This window comes from Lepidochelys olivacea, assembly GCF_965140295.1.
Source record: "Lepidochelys olivacea isolate rLepOli2 genome assembly, chromosome: 26".
NCBI classification, from domain to species: domain Eukaryota; kingdom Metazoa; phylum Chordata; order Testudines; family Cheloniidae; genus Lepidochelys; species Lepidochelys olivacea.
Genome location: NC_140436.1, coordinates 14,284,029 through 14,301,085, shown reverse-complemented (window position 1 = coordinate 14,301,085; position 17,057 = coordinate 14,284,029). Strand labels below are relative to the sequence as shown.

The 17,057-nt window shown below is 59.0% G+C and overlaps 2 protein-coding genes across 3 annotated transcripts in view; one reads left to right on the top strand and one right to left on the bottom strand.

The window, feature by feature from the left end:
• Nucleotides 1-4,925, top strand: part of SNRNP200 (small nuclear ribonucleoprotein U5 subunit 200) — a 38,206-nt gene extending 33,281 nt beyond the window's left edge. Inside the window, exons 36-45 of the mRNA XM_084615017.1 lie at nucleotides 159-267; nucleotides 678-867; nucleotides 1,051-1,215; nucleotides 1,557-1,678; nucleotides 2,100-2,243; nucleotides 2,512-2,688; nucleotides 3,015-3,175; nucleotides 3,323-3,404; nucleotides 3,723-3,815; nucleotides 4,372-4,925. Coding sequence (XP_084471143.1) covers nucleotides 159-267; nucleotides 678-867; nucleotides 1,051-1,215; nucleotides 1,557-1,678; nucleotides 2,100-2,243; nucleotides 2,512-2,688; nucleotides 3,015-3,175; nucleotides 3,323-3,404; nucleotides 3,723-3,815; nucleotides 4,372-4,515 — 1,387 coding nt within the window. The 3' untranslated portion in view covers nucleotides 4,516-4,925. The remainder of the gene's footprint in view (nucleotides 1-158; nucleotides 268-677; nucleotides 868-1,050; nucleotides 1,216-1,556; nucleotides 1,679-2,099; nucleotides 2,244-2,511; nucleotides 2,689-3,014; nucleotides 3,176-3,322; nucleotides 3,405-3,722; nucleotides 3,816-4,371) is intronic.
• A 1,082-nt stretch (nucleotides 4,926-6,007) lies between these two features.
• On the bottom strand, nucleotides 6,008-15,862 carry CIAO1 (cytosolic iron-sulfur assembly component 1). Of its 2 annotated transcripts, XM_084615106.1 has the most exons (7): nucleotides 15,664-15,859; nucleotides 15,266-15,414; nucleotides 12,425-12,536; nucleotides 10,906-10,994; nucleotides 10,191-10,392; nucleotides 8,625-8,712; nucleotides 6,008-6,859 (listed from the first exon to the last, which is right to left on the bottom strand). In XM_084615106.1, exons 1-7 carry the CDS (start codon nucleotides 15,800-15,802, stop codon nucleotides 6,619-6,621), a joined length of 1,020 nt encoding a protein of 339 aa, XP_084471232.1. In that variant the 5' UTR covers nucleotides 15,803-15,859; the 3' UTR covers nucleotides 6,008-6,618. The 2 variants fall into 2 exon arrangements, with proteins under 2 accessions (XP_084471232.1, XP_084471231.1); XM_084615105.1 differs by having other exon boundaries at nucleotides 15,266-15,862.
• Between the last annotated feature and the right edge of the window lie 1,195 nt (nucleotides 15,863-17,057).

Sequence of the window (17,057 nt, the reverse complement as noted above, 5' to 3'; positions counted from 1 at the left end):
GCACACGCGGGAGGAGACCTCCCAGTGCCTGCGGCAGTAGCCGGGCGGAGGAGGGAGTGGCTCGCGAATGAGGGCATTGTCCTGAAGGTGCCCCGCCCCGCCCTGGCGGTCAGGGGTGTGTCCGGCTCACAGCTGGGACACTCTCTGCTTTCTCTCAGGTATGTGGATTACCCCATCTACGACGTGCTGCAGATGGTGGGCCATGCCAATCGCCCCCTGCAGGATGATGAGGGGCGCTGCGTTATTATGTGCCAGGGATCCAAGAAGGTGAGTGAAGCGAGGGGCGCCCGTGGGGTGGGGGGGGAGGTGTTTTGTACCTCCCGGCTGGGGCATGGATTTCCTATCCCAGCTCTGGTCAGATTGGCCCAAACCTCCGTCTTGGGAACAGGCTAACTTGGCTCAAATGCTGCAGTGGGCAAACACCATGCCCTGCGACGGCACCCTGCTCCCCCAGCATTTTACAAACCAGACCTCTGCTGTCATTTCGGGGTGCGATGGACACCCTGGCTTAGGACAGGTGCACTGTAGTCCCGCTGGAGACGGAAATTTACCGGTGTACTGGTAAATCCTTCGAGTTACTTTCACCCCTGGGTGGGGTGCATCTGTCCAAAGTGGAAGGGGTCACTTTCTCCTGAGTTTCACACCTGCTTTGTCTGCTTCCTTTCTCCCTGTTGCAGGATTTCTTCAAGAAGTTCCTGTACGAGCCCCTCCCGGTGGAGTCGCACCTGGATCACTGCATGCATGACCACTTCAATGCTGAGATTGTCACCAAGACCATCGAGAACAAGCAGGATGCCGTGGACTACCTCACCTGGACCTTCCTGTACCGCAGGATGACCCAGAACCCCAACTACTACAACCTGCAGGGTGAGCCGCGCGGGATCGCGGGAACCGACCGTGTGGGGGTGGGGGTAGGGGGGCGATGTCCAGCACTCACCCGTTCTCTCCGGCTGGCTTAGGCCCTGGGGGCGGGGCAGCCTGGCTGTGCCCCAAGCATTGCGAAGCCCCTCCGCTGCGCTGCTTCATCTGATCTGCCTCTTGTGTCGGCAGGGGTGTCTCACAGACATCTGTCCGACCACCTGTCCGAGTTGGTGGAGCAGACCCTCAGTGACCTGGAGCAGTCCAAGTGCATCAGCATCGAGGACGAGATGGACGTGGCGCCCCTCAACCTGGGGATGATCGCAGCCTATTACTACATTAACTACACCACCATCGGTAAGGGACCCGTCCGGGAGGGCAGCCAGGCCGCGCAGATTGCTGCTCCTGGCGTGAAGGGGAGGGCAGTGAACGCTCGCCTCCTCCAGTGTAGCCATTGGCCTGGGGGCAAGGGGGGGGTGTTGGCCTGTTGGCCCTGCAGTGCGCCCGTCCTAGTGGGCGGGGTCACAGCTGGGGCGGGCCGTGCTCTCGCTAATGCTGCAAAGAAAGATCCGCTCTTGGGACACTTGATTCTGTGCCTCTAAGCCAGCCCAGCAGCAGCTGGATCTGTTCCCAGACACTGGAGTCATCTCCCGCTGCTGGGCTCCCCCTGACCCCTCTCCCTGCCTCGGCTTCCCTAGAGCTCTTCAGCATGTCTCTGAATGCCAAGACCAAGGTGCGAGGGCTGATTGAAATAATCTCCAACGCTGCTGAGTACGAGAACATCCCCATCAGGCACCATGAGGATAACCTCCTGCGGCAGGTGAGGGCCGGGCTCCATGCCCACCGGCGTAAGGTTCGGGGATAGCAACCTAGATTCTAGGTCTGACCTAGATCAGTGCTTAGCCGCTCACTCGGACGCTTGAACAAACCGGCTGTCCCAGACCGTCCAGGGGCAGCTGTCTGCGTTGATGCGGACCCTGTTATCTGGAGCTGCTGTGTTGTTTCGACTAGGTTAGATCATTCCCGGACTAGTTGCTGGGGTATTCTGGGGAGTCTCTGGGGATCTGCTCCTCTGGGTGAGGTGCAGTGGGTTATGTAGCCTTCTCAGCGGTAGGATACAGCCCAGGGAAGCTGGATCTAGCTGTTACAGCACTGGCTGATGGATGTAGGCTCTGCTTGGCCGTGCCAGGCTCTCTACTTCGAATGGCCAAAGTGCCAACTTGGCTTCTCTCTCTCCCCAGCTGGCGCAGAAAGTCCCTCATAAACTGAATAACCCCAAGTTCAACGACCCCCACGTCAAGACCAACCTGCTGCTGCAGGCACACCTGTCCCGCATGCAGCTGAGCGCCGAGCTGCAGTCCGACACGGAGGAGATCCTCAGCAAGGTGCGGGGGCAGGCGGTGCCCGTGTGCCCACAGTGCTTGGGAGGGGGGGTGTCAGTGGGGCTGTTTCAGAGCTTAGGATTGAGTTGAGCGGTCGGGCCCATAACTACCTGCCTTCCTGGGGGGAGGCGCTTCCTTCACTGGGGGCGTGGCTGGCCTGCGCAGAAGGGCCGAGCTAGCTGAAGTCTCCCCTGAGGAGGCTGTCGGCTGTCTGTGTCCCTGTACTGCACTCCTCGCCGTTCCCCGGCATGACGACTCTCTCCCCACCCAGGCGATTCGCCTGATCCAGGCCTGTGTGGACGTCCTGTCGAGCAACGGCTGGCTCAGCCCGGCCCTGGCAGCCATGGAGCTGGCCCAGATGGTTACCCAGGCCATGTGGTCGAAGGACTCCTACCTGAAGCAGCTGCCGCACTTCACTTCGGAGCACATCAAGCGCTGCACGGACAAGGTGAGGGCGGGGGAGTTCTGGCTGTGGGCGCCCCAGAGCCTGGCTAGATGCAGACGCCTGCCCTTGGTTTTTTTGAAATGGGTTGAACGTTTTTTGCAGCCCCAGCTGCGTTTCAGCCGGCACTGGGGTAACCCCTTCCCCGTGTCGCTCCAGCCCTGGCCTGTTCGGGTGGAGAGCGCCAGGCTCTTGGTGTGGGTGCCGAAGGCTGCAGTTGAAGCCCAGTGCTGGCTCCTTGCCTGGTGCTGGGAGCTGGCGCAGGCTGGGTTCCTGGCACTGCAGGGAGCGCAGGGTTTGCTCAGTGCCTGCACCGGTGCGCTTCATTGCAGGGGGTGGAGAGCGTGTTCGACATCATGGAGATGGAGGACGAGGACCGCAACGGCCTGCTGCAGCTCTCGGACGCCCAGATCACTGATGTGGCCCGTTTCTGCAACCGATACCCTAACATCGAGCTCTCCTACGAGGTGGTGGAGAAGGAGTGTATCCGCAGGTGAGCTGGGAGGTGCCGAGCGGCGTGCAGAGCTGCCTGCGGCGAGTGCCGGGGAAGGAATAGGCAGTGCCCTTGGCATCCCTGGCTGCAGAATCCAGGCGCTGGGGAGGCAGCGGGACCTTGCTGACCTCTTGTTTCTGTCCGCAGCGGAGGGCCGGTGGTGGTTCTGGTGCAGCTGGAGCGAGAGGAGGAGGTCACGGGACCTGTCATTGCTCCTCTCTTCCCCCAGGTACGTTGGCGTGCTCGCAGAGGGGGACTGCTGCCTTCATGGCTGTGACTGGCTGAGCCACCCGACAACTAGAAATGAGTCTATTCCAGGGGGTCCCCCACAGATCCCCTGGAACAGGGTGGGCCAGGGTTCCTGAGCCAGCCCGGGAAGCCCTCGCTGGCCGGCGTGCTGGGAGAGCTGCGGTGCTCAGCCCTCGAGCAGGATGACTGTCTCTAGGCTCCTCGCTGGCCAGCGCGGAGGGGAGGTGGAACATAGCCCGGGGAGCGCCTCCCTCCATTGCGGGCAGGGACTGTTAACCGCTGGTTGTCTCCTCTGCAGAAACGTGAGGAGGGCTGGTGGGTGGTGATCGGAGACTCCAAATCCAACAGCCTCATCTCCATCAAGAGGCTGACTTTGCAGCAGAAGGCCAAGGTGAGCTGTGGCATGGAGGGAGGGGGACTGGGTGCAGCCCTGCTGCGGGGGCATTGGCACTTCCGGGCTGCCTGGCAGCAGGGTCCTTGGCAATGGGCGTGTGCTAGATCAAACCAGCCTGTGGCATTCCACTGTTGTTTCAGTGCCCCTGAGAAGGGCTGTCCTGCCCCCAGGCTGTAGCACGCAGCACGCCAGGGCCAGCCCTCCTGGCACTCGGAGGAAGCCTGGCTCAGCGTCTGACACGCAGCACTGCGAGCGAGGGGTGGGAATTGCGACTCGTACACGCAGGCAGGGGAGGCATGACCTGAGAACGAGGGGGTCTTGGTTCTGCCACTACCTCGGTGTGACCTTGGGCTAGTCGCAACCCCCTGCCTCAGTTTCCCCATTTCACCTGGGGCTAATGTCCAGCTCACAGGGAGTGCTGATTCTGACCCAGAGGGGCTGGGCACATTGCCCCGTATGCCAGCCACAAGATCTCTGAGCCGCCAGGGAAGCCCCCTGCCAGCGCTAGCTCCTCTGCCCAGCTACCAGCTCTCAAACGCCTTTGTCTGTTTAGGTGAAACTGGATTTTGTGGCCCCAGCCACAGGCGCCCACAACTACACCCTCTACTTCATGAGCGACGCCTACATGGGCTGTGACCAGGAGTATAAATTCAGCGTGGATGTGAAGGAGGCAGAGAGCGACAGCGACTCGGACTGAGCCGGGCCTTAGCCAAAGCTGGCCTGGGCCTCCCTGCCTGGTAGCCGAGACCTGGGCGCAGCTGAGGCGTCCCCAGTGGTTCCAAGGGAACAGTGTGTACAGCTCTGGCATTTGTTTGAATGTGGGCAGCATTGGGCCCTTTCCCCAGTGTAGTGGGGCCGCCTGCTTCTAGGCCGGCTGCTGATCCAGCGTGGGGCAACCTGGCTCCTTTAAATCATAACCTCCCCAAGCAGTTCTGAGCTGGCCTGGGGCCTGCCCCATTCCTCGCTGGGCAGCACCAGCCCGTGGCGTGTGCAGGAGACTGCATCTCGTGGAACCTGTGTTTTAGATGTTGATGCGTGTGGCTAAGCAGGAAAGCTTTGTACAGTGGTTTTAGAGGCCTTGGCCTCAATAAAGCTCTTTAGAAACAACCTCCCTGGTGTCCTGAGGAGTAACCTTGCTGGGGGGGAGGTACGTGTCTCCTCTTGCATTGTTCCTCTGGTGCCTGGAGCCTCCAGGCCCAGGCACTTGCTGTTGGGAGGAATTCTGACTAGTGCACAGAGGGCGTGAGCGGCATCCCAGCCCCAGAGCTCTCCCACTTCCTGAGAGGCCCCTCTCAGCACACTCTCAGGGGCATGTGCTCATGCCTGAGTCTTTCCTTCCTTGGTGGTTCTGGCCCTGTGTCCCTGACTGTCTTCCAGCTGGGGACCAGAGACGTCCGTTGAGTTCTCTCCAGCCAGCAGTGCCTGTGCTTAAGGAGGGGGGCTCCCCTTCGGTTCCCTCCCATGTTTACTTTGGAGTTGAGCCCTTGCAGCCAGCCAGGCGGCCAGCCTGCTAAAGGTAGCCCAGGGAGGAAGTCTGCTGAGATTGCTAGGGGGCTGTGTCACTCAGTGGAAGCAGTTTTATGACCCTAGCTGCCCCCAGCTGAGTCCCTGCTGACAGTTTTGGTCTGGCCAGGCCAGGCCAAGGAAAATGAACCAGGTGACATTACTCCACCAGCTTTAGCTAACTCCTGCTCTGGAACAGGAGGCTTAGGGTCCTGCTCTCCCTCTGTATCCTTCCCTTCCTGCCTGTGGCAGTCAGCCTGAGCAGGCCATGACTGCATCTTTTGCAATAATGCTGGGAGCCCATGCCCAGGGGGGCAGCTAAATGCTGGTATGAGTTTGCCAGGTCTCAGCAGGGCTAAGATGTCCATGTTTCTCCAGCAGTAAGGTTGCAAGTAAAGCTGCATTCTCTCTCTTCTGTCCCCTTAAGGAACCAGTGTCAGACTCTAGCCCCTGAAGCTCTCTTCCTTTTCCCTCCAAAAGCACAGTTAGTGTTTAGCAGGTTCTCCTTCCCCAGCCTCTAAAGCTAAAGGGATACAGCCCTGCTCCGGGAGGCTCCTAGAGGCCACTTCAGCAACCTCATTTCCAGCCAGACTCCCCCAAGACACTGCTTGGCCCAGGGGCCTGCTGGAGATGTCTGGCTCTAAGCCCAGTTGATACCACATCAGGGGAATAAAGCAAAGCCAGGATTTGGGGGGACAGCACGTGATTATTTATTAGAACTCTTCACTCACAGATTGACAGGGCAGCAGGCAGCCCCTCCTTCCCACCCTGCGTCTAGAACAGCCCCAACCATAACGGATTGTACATGGCCCCTGTCCGTGAAACCCTCAACTAGGAAATGCCTGTTTCCCATATAACAGCCAGAACAGGGACCAGCTCCAGAACTGGTCCTGGCACCTGTCAAGGAGTTGCACTATTGCATAGAGCCACACGCTGAAGCATCCTGCCAGTCTAGTAGCAGGTCCAGGAAGGAGCTCTTGCCCCCCTACCATCCACTGAGACCTAGGCAAAGCCATTCCCTAGGGAAGCTGTTTGACACACACCCCAATCTACCTTTAAGACCCTAGTTTAGCAGAACTTGGGTAGGGTTCACAATGATGCCCTGGCGATCCAAGTGCTGGAGCAGTCCAGGGCAAAGGGGCTGCTCTTTTCCCCCTGCAGGTTACGGCTGCAGGGAACATTAGCCCTCCCACCAGGTAACAGCAGCTGCTGCTGCACACCCCAGCCCCGGGCCCATGGCGGTGCTGGGTCCGTGGCGTGGGGAGGGAGGTGGGGGTGAGCTGCACTGCTGGGATTCTCAGCAAACCTCTGGCCGCTGGTACTTCCAAAATGCCATTTCTCCATCGTCACTGCATGATGCCAGCAGCCCTGGCTCCTTGGGATTCCAGGCCACACAGTTCACGTCCTGGGAGTGAGCCCTGGGCATGTGGGCGGTCAGTGCGAAGGTGGGCTGCTGGGGATTCGAGAGCGGTTCTTCCTCAAATATCCGGATAGCATCATCTCCGCAGGCGGTAGCCAATGCCCCTGTCAGGCGACACCTGCAGCAAATGGAGGGCAGTGAGTGAGCAGAGATTATTCCCTCTCCGCACATTGTTGCAGTGTGGTGGGGGGAGATGGTGAAACCAAGCCCATCCCTGCCCTGAGGAGTGCAGACAGGCATGACCAGCTCCAGGGGGGTAGGGGGAACGCAAGGAGGCTGCTTGGGGCAGCAGTGCTGGTAAAGGCCTGGAAGAAGGAGAGAAGCAGTGGGATGAGCCCTGCATTAGGCCACTGCACATGGTTACCACCCTCAACCGGGACAGGCTTAGTGGAGCCAGTTTCCTTCTGAGAGCCTCAGTGGCTCCTTGGAAAGTGGGGTTTGGAACGGTGAAGGCAGTTGATGCCAGGTGGAGCCTGCAGTAGGGACCAGATAATTCATACTCCTGGGGGGGATTCTAAACTAAATAATTACAAATTATGCATATTTTATTTGTCAAAATAACAGCACGTAATCATGCCAGTTTCAATTATTTTGGTGATTTATTTCAAAACACCTGTCAGCAGCAACAGAAGAGACTCCCCCAGGAGTAAGGAGTTAAACCCCTACAACAACCAGTTCCTGTTTCTCTGTTATGTTTTTGCTGGATGCCCAGTCTGGGTGTGTTACACCTGCCAGTCGGGCCCAGCTTGGGGGAGAACTCTGCCCCTCCGCTCTTCCAGTCAATTCTCATTTTTTTCACCCTGGCCCCATAGGGTTACCATGTTTCAAGTTCCCCACAGATGACACTACTGGCTGGAGGGAGAGCTGGAGGTATGTGTGTGTACTGGAGGGGGCTGTGTGGTCCCTCCCCAGCCCAGACACCTGTACCCCCAGAACCCAGCCACAGGGTACCCCCCGGCTCCCTCCCGAGCCCAGCTGCAGGCTCCACTCCATGCAGGTTGGTTAATGTCCTGCCAGACAGACCCAACCTGTACCTGCTGATAGCAGGAGGGCACAATGTAAAGGTTCGGACACCCCCAGAACAGCTTGTGTCAGGCCCCCCCGGCATCCCCCTCCCAGAAAGCAGCAGCAGCCCCGCCCTGCAGCTCACAGCTCTTGCTCCTGCCTCTCCCCATGAGGTGCAGTTTGTGCCGTGCCGGAAGGGGGCCCAGCTGCACCATGTGACTGAGCGGGACCGGCAAACCCAGGAGCCACAACCTGCCCACTCAGTGCGAGCTGGGGAACCAGCAGCCCCTAGAGGCAGCCAGCCGCTCCAGTTCTGCAGGAAAAAATGAAATTTTGCACAGAACATTAATTCTGTGCAAGTTCTGCACTGGGCGGTGGCGCAGAATCCCCCAGGAGTAAACTCAGGGCTCTCCACTACCCTGAGTCAGCGCTATTTTAAACATCTGACAGTGGGGGGCTGATCATTCCTGCCTCTGCCCCACCGCTAGATGGGAGGGGTCCTGGGCTGGAAGCAACTGGAGTCCTGAGTGCTGGAGGACATAGCACTTGCTTGGCGACCTCCAGCTCCTCCTGGCCTAGCAGGTTGGTGGTGCTGTGGGCACTAACCACTGTGCTAACTCGATCATGGCCCCACTGCACGGACCCCAAAATATGGCCAGACCCCAAAATTCCCATCATGCTTCAATGACAGGAGTGATCTGAAGCAGCATCTGGCAGGCAGGGACTCAGTTGCATCAGTCTCAGCCACTGCACTGCATGGCCTGCAGTCCCAGCGCCCTGGGAGTGATTCTCACACAAGTATTCGGGAGTCCCTGCAGGACAAACCCCTCCCACCACAGAGTGTGGACTGGACTGAGTGTTCACAAGCCCAGGCTCACCATGCCACGTCGTAAATGGTCCTGGTGTGGAAGCCAGAGAGGGTGCAGATGCATTTCCAGCTGGGGTCGGCGCCGCTGCAGACCACCCCTGCAATGAACCAGACAGCAATCAGCAGTTCTGCCTGCGGAGCATGCCGCAGAGCCCCAGAGGCATGAGCAGCACTTGCTCCCAGGTTCCGGTTCTGCACCAGGAAGGGAAGACATTCGGTCACACGAGCACTGCGCCAGGGCCTGGTGGCTAGGGGCAATGCAGTCTTTGTTACAGCACATGGGGAAAGTCTGCCTGGACTCCGGGGCAATGAACACTGGACCATCGGGGCACCCGCTCTAGGGGAGGTTTGTAGCTCTGGCACCAAGCATCCCAGTGGCATCAAATGAATGTAAAGCAGCAGGTGTCACCGTGACGAAGTGGGGATTTTCCCTTCTTATCCTGTACTATGGGAATTTTACTGTTTTGCATGAATACTGTGTGTGCCTCAGTTTCCCTGTGCGCTGAACCAATGCCTAGGTGGTAGGAATAAGGGTGTGACTTTTGCCAAGACCCTCGGGGGCAGGTGAGGATGAGACTAGGTGAAGACCAGGTGATACTTTGCCTGGGAAGCAAGACAAAGACCAGAAGGAGGAACAAAGGGGGGTGTCTGAGGTTGGGTTGCTGGAAGCTGGCAGTCTGCTTGGGGGGACTGGAGCAGGGAGTCCAGGGTGTCTGACCCGGCATTCCCCCAAGATGGACTAGGCTGAAAGTCACTGCTTTTGTGCTAAGAAGTTCTGCTCTATGCTGCGTTCCTGTCGACTAATAAACCTGTTTTACGCTGGTTGAGATGAGTCATGTCTGACTGCAGAGTTGGGGTGCAGGGCCCTCTGGCTTCCCCAGGAGCCCCACAAGGGCAGACTCACTGCAGGAAGCGCATGGTGTGGAAAGGGATGCTGAATGCTCCGAGGTCAGATCCAGGAAGGCTGAAGCTGTGTAAGCTTCTTGCCCTGGCAACAGTATGCTCAGAGAGAGGCGGCTCCCCCAGAGTCCTGACTGGCTTCATACGGAGTAGGTCCAGAGCACTGGCCAGGTGACTCTGTGACAGTCACAGATTTGGCTGCTCCAAGAGGAGGGGCGAGATGAGCAAAGCACAAGTAGGTTTCCTTGGAGGCTGGTCTGCTACCCCAATAGGCACAGGTGCCAGTTGGGCCTGACTCAGAGATGCAGAGGGTTTGGGTTACCTGTGCCAGGGGGAAGCTGGCACAGCATCTTTCTGAGTCATTTGTCAGACTAGCCAGGGCTATTTGTCCCTTGCTCTCACCCAGCTTCACCCAGACCAATGCTACATACGAAGGGGAGTGAGTCTAATGGTTAGAGCAGGGGACATGGAGTCTAGAGTCCTGCTTTCCATTCTTAGCTCTGCTACCAACTCCTTGCGTGACCTTGGGCAAAGCCTTTCCCCTTTCCGCAGCTGTATATACTAGGGACAGTACTGATGCACCTCTCTCTCTAGTGCTCCAGTCTCCTGGGATGGCAGTGGGGTAGGAGCGGCTCCTGGGATAGCAGACTCTACACCCCCAGCTTGCCCTGCTCACCTTGCTCATTGCCTGGTTTGTACTGGTGCCAGATGCGCACTGTCTTGTCATCGCTGCAGGAGGCCAGGCGCTCCCCACTCTGGTCGAAGGCTAGGCTCCACACAGTGGACTCATGTCCCTCCAGTGTGGCACAGCACACCCAATCATCCTCCTCTTCGCGGTACAGCTTCACTGTGTCGTCATAACTGGCTGATGCCAGCAGCTGATGGGGGAAGAGGAGGGACAAAAAACGAGCTCTGGAGCAGGAGACCCAGGATGGGGGGCAGCACACAGGACCTTGCACACCCATCGAAAACATGGCCTTTAGATTCCCCCAGGCTGGAAGGAGAGAGACAGGCTAAGGGGAACATGGCCTTGGGGAGCCAAGCCTGAAGCCCTCTTTCCTCCCAGAACAGTGGAGCTCCCTCTAGGGCAGGGTTGCCCTCCACTTGCAGGGTTGCGGGATCTGTATGCCTCTTACTCACAGAGTTGGGTGAAAGGGAGCCAGTCAGCTGATCACCTTTGTGCCTCTGGGCTCTGCCCAAAGTCAGACCCAGTGGATTTCTCTCCCAGTTCTAGCTGCACCACCAACTCCCACTACCTTTGGCACCTGCCTAGGATCACAAAAACGACGGGCACTGCCCCGGGACAGCAGATATTTGGAGTACTGAAGACCTGGGTGGGAGGGCATGAGGGGGATAGGGAGGCCTGTGGTGCCATTGGGGAGAGCCCTCACCTCCTGGTTCGGATGCCAGACCACGTGCTTGACATCCTGCGTGTGGGCATTCAGGACACTCACACACTCGTATTCGTCTTCTTCGTCCACTGTGAGAGAGAAGGGGTTGTGGGTGAACGCAGCCAGGGACTCTGCCCAGCACCCTTCTGCATCCCTGTGACTGCCCAACTGAGGGGCAAAGGGGAAGCCCTGGCTCTGCAGCACCCAACCAGAATGGGTCAGCACCGATAACAGGGCTGCCCCTTAGTCCTTCAGCCGCCCCTTTCCAGTCCCACCTGTTCTGCCCACCTCTTTCCTATGATCCTCCAGGTCTCATGTCCCAGCCTCCCACCCATGGTCCCACCTCATGTTTCTTGACACACCTGGTGTGACAGAGGTTCATCGGTGCCAACGGTTCACTGTTTTTGACAAGTCATTCGTGTCTCAGACCTGACAAACTCACTACTCCCAATACACCGTGTCCATGGTATATCATGGTAGCATGTGAGGTCTCTACTGAAAGCTTGTAACTTATCAATACTCATTACACGATGTACATACGGGCAATAGTTAAGGAATAATAGAACTATATTGAAAATTGTGATATATGGTCTTGGAGTAAAAGTCAGCCACCAGGGAACCGTGCGTCTCGGTGATAGCCCATTCCAGCAGACAGGACGCTGTCACCCCTGCCTGGTTGGCTGGTGATGTAATACAAGGGTCAATTGTCTACCCTTGCCCCCTCCCAGATCAGTCAAGGGAAAAGCATCAAAGTCAACTGCAATCAAAATCATGTGGAGGGAAAAAGAAAACCTTGTAACACACAGGGGAACACCTCAGCTGTGAAGAGACCAAAGACCAATTCAGTAGGAAAGACACTCTGCGTTCATTCACTGAGGAGCCATCTTGAAGAGCAGGAGTGTTGTTATGAACATTTGGATCCTGGCTCCTGGGAAGCAGCCAGGTCTGCCAGAGACTAAACTTTGGGGGGAACCTCCCTTATTAGCTAGGAAAGGAAACTTAATAAATGTAGGTCTTAGTGCGCTGTTTATAATTTTGGTTTTATTGTAACCATTTGTTTCCACCACTCAGCTTTGTGTCTGGTGGAATCTTTACTCTTAAATAAACCTTCTTTTGTTTTATTAGAAGTGTTCACAAGGACTTTGTGTTGTACAGGAGTGGTGACTTAAGGTCACTGCTCCTTTGGGGGCAGAAGTTACAGGATTTCTGTGAGTAGCCAGTGTCAGGGGCTGGATATCAGAGGAAAACTTCAAAGGGACTTAGGGATTGGGGTGCACCTTTTGTTAACCTACAAGGCACCTGGGGTGCACTTCTTGTTAACCTAGCCCAGAGGGGAGAGAGCGGCCGAAAGACTGGTGGTGTCCGGGAGTGAACATCCAGGCACCATGGGCAAGGCTCCCTCAAGCTGGAGGTACAGGGTAACAAGGTGCCCCTCAGTCCTGAGAACCACCAAACCTGGTTCCCCACATTATCTCCCAGGGTGCTCCTGGTCCCCCCACCCCTCAGACCTGTCTCTCACCTTCCCAGACCCAGACGCTCTTGTCTCGGCTGCCGGTGGCCAGGAGGCTGCCAGATGGGGCCCAGGATACGGACTTCACCTCATTCTCATGTCCCTCCAGGGTGGTCACACACTGTCAGAGGGAGAGAAGGAGCTTGTGCTTAAGCCAGGCCCAGGGAGGGAGGAGCCTCATGCTCCCAGTGCCTCCATTGGTCCAGGGAAGCCCTTGGGCCAACCAGAGGGATCACGAGGAGAGACAATTGACTCACTGAGAGCAGAACAAGGAGGGCACAGACAACCCCCCTCCACCCCCCAAGCGATTAGGAGCCCTGGCAGCTGGGGACAGAAGGAACCCCTCCTCCCAGGAACAGCTGCAGCCAGGAATTCAAACAGGCTCTGTGGGAGGCTCAATGCAGCTCCACGTGCCAGGCCACATCCTCTGCTGTAACCCCACTGCACTTGTTCCACATGCACCCGACTGCAACTCCATGCCTTGTAAGGACGCTGTCCCCAGAGGTACTGGGCCAGCCATCAGCTTGGGGAATCCAGCCCTAAATTGGAAACGCTGTGTCTGTACGAATATATGTTCCCACTTCAAGCCAGGCCCCAGAGATCTCCCTGCAGGCTCTTGCTCACGAGAACAAGGGACACTCAATGGAACTGAAAGAGGACAAGTTCAAAAGTGATCAAAGGATAAGTTGTTTCACACAAGCAGGGATTAGCCCGTGAAACACCCTGTTGCGGGATACCCCTGAGGTCATGAGCATTGCTTAGTTCTAAGAGAGACTGGACATTTATATGAAGAACAAGATTATCCAGCATTAGAATAGTTAATACTCATGCCCCCCTGCTTCAGGGCTTATCCAGTTGTTATGAGAGGTTAGGACAGGGGTGGGCACACTATGACCCAGGGGCCACATTCGGCCCTCCAGACATTTTCATCCAGCCCTTGAGCTCTAGCTGGGCAGCGGAGTACGGGGCTTGCCCACTCTGGGCAGCTCCTGAAAGCAGCAGCATGTCCCCCCTCTGGCTCCTGCACGTAGGGGCAGCCAGGGGCCACCGCACGCTGCCCCCGCAGCTCCCAAAGGCCGGGAACTGCAGCCAATGGGAGCTGCAGGAGCAGCACCTGTGGACAGGGCAACGTGCAGTTGCCTGGCCACGCCTCCACGTAGGACCTGGAGCGAGGGCATGCTGCTGTTTCTGGGAGCTGCTTGAGGTAAGTGCCGCCTAGAGCCTGCACCCTGACTCCCTCCCGTGCCCCAACCCCCTTCCCCAATCCCCCTCCCACTCTCCTAACCCCTCTGTTCCAGCCCGGGGCAACCTCCTGCACCCCCAACCCCTCATCCCCAGCCCAGAGCCCCCACACCTCCCCCCAATCCTCTGCCCCAGCCCAGAGCCCCCTCCTGCACCCTGAACGACTCATTTCTGGCCCCACCCAGAGCCCACACCTCCAGTCAGAGCCCTCACCCCTACCCCCAATTTTGTGCGTATTCATGGCCTGCAATTTCCATACCCCGATGTGGCCCTCGGGACAAAAAGTTTGCCCACCCCTGGGTTAGGATCAGACCGTCATAGGGGCCAGATCATCTCCCATCTGCTTCTGCAGGGCTGTTGCACCTTCTGCTTAAGCAGCTGGGGCTGGTTCCTGTCAGAAATGGAATCCAGTGTACTGGGGTTTGTCCACTTTGGCATCCCTGTATCTCTAATGAGGGACACCCATGGGACTGAGACAGCATGGGATATGTCCATACCCAACTACGAACTCCATGTTGTACTGCGTGCTGAACAAGTCTAAACTGGCCTGAGGACAGCCCAGAGTACTGTATTTCAGACAGCACCTCGCCTAGGAAAGGGGCTTGATGCCAGAGCTAGACAAATAGCTGATTTTTCAGCTTGCTAACAAATTGGAAAAAAACCTGTTAGTTTGGGCCAAACTAAATCTGAAATTTTTGCAAGATTCCAGCAAATTGAAAAAGTGAACAGAAATACTTCAACCGTTTTGTTCAACCAAAAACAAACCGTTTTGATTTGCAGCACTTTCACATACCACCACCACTGAGCTCTAAAATAGTGCTTTTCATCAGCAGAGCTCACAGCATTTCACAACCTTTAATGTATTTCTCATCATTCCTCAACAGCCCTGCAAAAGAAATGAAGGCCTAGGTCTACAAAGTGGGGTGGGGTGTGTGTATGATTGTTGGTGGTTCTGTACCACTTTGTACAAAATACTCAGTCAATGGCCCAGAGTGAGAAAGATTCTGGTGATCAGGGTACCCACTTGGGTGGCAGGACACCCACCCTGCTCCAATGACTAGTTATCCACAACGCAAGAACTTTAACAGGCAAGACAGAAAGAGATCCACAGCCCAGTGGCTAGGGCACTCACACCAAACAGAGGGGGGAACTGAATCTAGAGGAGACCACCCCTGCAATGGTGGCATTGGAGGCGAGGGCCCTAACCATTGCCTAAAGCTTACAAGGGACGCAGCACCTCCTCCAGTTTGGTGAATAGCGCCTACATCCCAGAAAGTTTTGGGGCCTGAACTATTTGTGAATTTGTGTCAAATTCATGAATCATTTCGGGTCAAGTGAGACTAAATTTTCAATGAATGTTGTGCTCAGCTCTCCCCGACATCTGACTGATGGACGATCACTATGCAGACAGACAGAAATCCGGGGCCATCCACTGCATCTGCAGGAGGCACAGTAGCAAGAGGGGCGGGGGTGAGGAAGAAGAAGAAGGTGTGTTCTGCTCTCACTGGGCTCTTGTTGATACTTCTGGAGGGCACTCAGATCAGTACCTGACACCAGCACTGGCTCCACAAGCATCCTCTGCACTCAGCCTTGTGGAGACAGCCTTACCTCAAACTCATCCTGGCTCTTCTTCCATATACAGGTGGTGGCATCAAAGCTGGCTGAAGCCAGGTAGCTCCCACACGGGGACCAGGCGACCTTCCGGATGGTCCTCTGGTGCCCCTCGCCCAGCACGGACTTGCACACCCAGCTATCCCCTAGGGCAGAGGACAAGAGAGAGGTAAGCGAAGAGTAGGGGGCTTGGCAGCCAGAGCTCCCCTCCCAGCCCAGCTCACAAGTAGCTTTGCCTATGGCCAAGGCACAACGTGAGGCAGCAGCCCGTGGCCAGAGGGGCTCCCAGGACCCAGGAGACTTCAAGAGCAGCTGGGATTTCACCTTCCTGGGATGGAGACGCATCCCCACCCAGCAGCTAACAGCACAGGCCCAACCTGGCAGCGGCTCCCTACCCTCCTTGCCCCAGATGCGGACGCTGCGGTCTCCCCCGCAGGAGGCCAGCAGGGTCCCGGAGGGGTCCCAGGCCAGGAACCAGCAGCGAGAGTCAGGGTGGGCCGGGATCCGGGCGAGCAGTGACAGCGAGTCCTTCATCCCGACGCGGGTCTGGAACAGCCTCCCTGTGGAGCGGAGCAGAGGTTAGCCCGGAGCACCCAGGCCGCCCCCCTCTCCGCCCAACCGCCCCCCCATCCGGGCCCCCCTCAGCCCAGCAGCCCCGCCCCCGGGTCCCCCAACAGCCCCCCCTGCTCCGCCCCGGGCCCCCTCCCCCCGACAGACCCCCCCAGCCTCCCCGCTCCGCCCCCGGGTCCCCCTCCCCCCCCAGCCCCCGGACCCCCCCGATAGCCCCCCCCACTCTGCCCCCGGGGGCCCCCTCAGCTAAGCAGCCCTGCCCCCCTGGCCCCCCGACAGCCCCGCCCCAAGCCCCCCCATTCCACCCCGGGCCCCCTCACCCCGACAGCCCCCTCAGCCTAGCAGCCCCGCCCCCGGACCCCCCGACAGCCCCCCCCGCTCCGCCCCCGGGCCCCCCTCCCTCCGACGGGCCCCCCAGCCTTCGGGCCCCCCCGATAGCCGCCCCCGCTCCACCCCCGGGCCCCCCTCACCCCGACAGCCCCCCCCAGCCTCCAGGCCCCCCCGATAGCCGTCCCCCTCCGCCCCTGGGCCCCCTCACCCCGACAGCCCCGCCCCCTGGGCCCCCCGACAGCCCCCCCCCTCCGCCCCTGGGCCCCCTCACCCCGACAGCCCCACTCCCCCTCAGCCCAGCAGCCCCGCCCCCGGGCCCCCCTCCTCCCCCCCCAGCCTCCGGGCCCCCCCGATAGCCCCCCCCGCTCCGCCCCCGGGCCCCCTCACCCCGACAGCCCCGCCCCCCTCCGCCCCCGGGCCCCCTCACCCCGACAGCCCCACTCCCCCTCAGCCCAGCAGCCCCGCCCCCGGGCCCCCCTCCTCCCCCCGACAGCCCCCCCCAGCCCCCGGGCCCCCCCGACAGCCCCCCCCGCTCCGCCCCCGGGCCCCCTCACCCCGACAGCCCCCCCTGGGCCCCCTCAGCCCCTGGGCCCCCTCAGCCCAGCAGCCCCCCCGCTCCCGCTCCACGCCCCCGGCCCGGCCCGGCTCCCGCCAACCCGCCTGCGGCGCGCGGCGCTGCCCCCCGGAAGCCGCCCGACCAACGGGCCCCGCCCACTCGACTCCCAGGCTGCCTGGCGGGCGCGTGACGTCCTGCGGCGCGTGACGTCGGACGTACGCCGCTGCCGGCCCGGGAGGCGGAAGCGGAAGTTCGTTCGGCGGCGGCTCGGGCTCGGTCTCGCGGCTGCAGGGGCCGGTCGCTCCTCGAGGGACTCCGGAAGTGCGGACCGCA

Bases quoted from the DNA above. Each gene is read 5' to 3' on its own strand.
- CIAO1 (XM_084615105.1), bottom strand. From the start codon at position 15,802: ATGAAGGACTCGCTGTCACTGCTCGCCCGGATCCCGGCCCACCCTGAC. The intron at 10,995-12,424 runs GTGAGAGACAGG...TCTCTCTCACAG, and splicing joins GAGCGTCTGGGTCTGGGAAG to TGGACGAAGAAGACGAATAC. The intron at 6,860-8,624 runs GTGAGCCTGGGC...CATTTGCTGCAG, and splicing joins ACCATTTACGACGTGGCATG to GTGTCGCCTGACAGGGGCAT.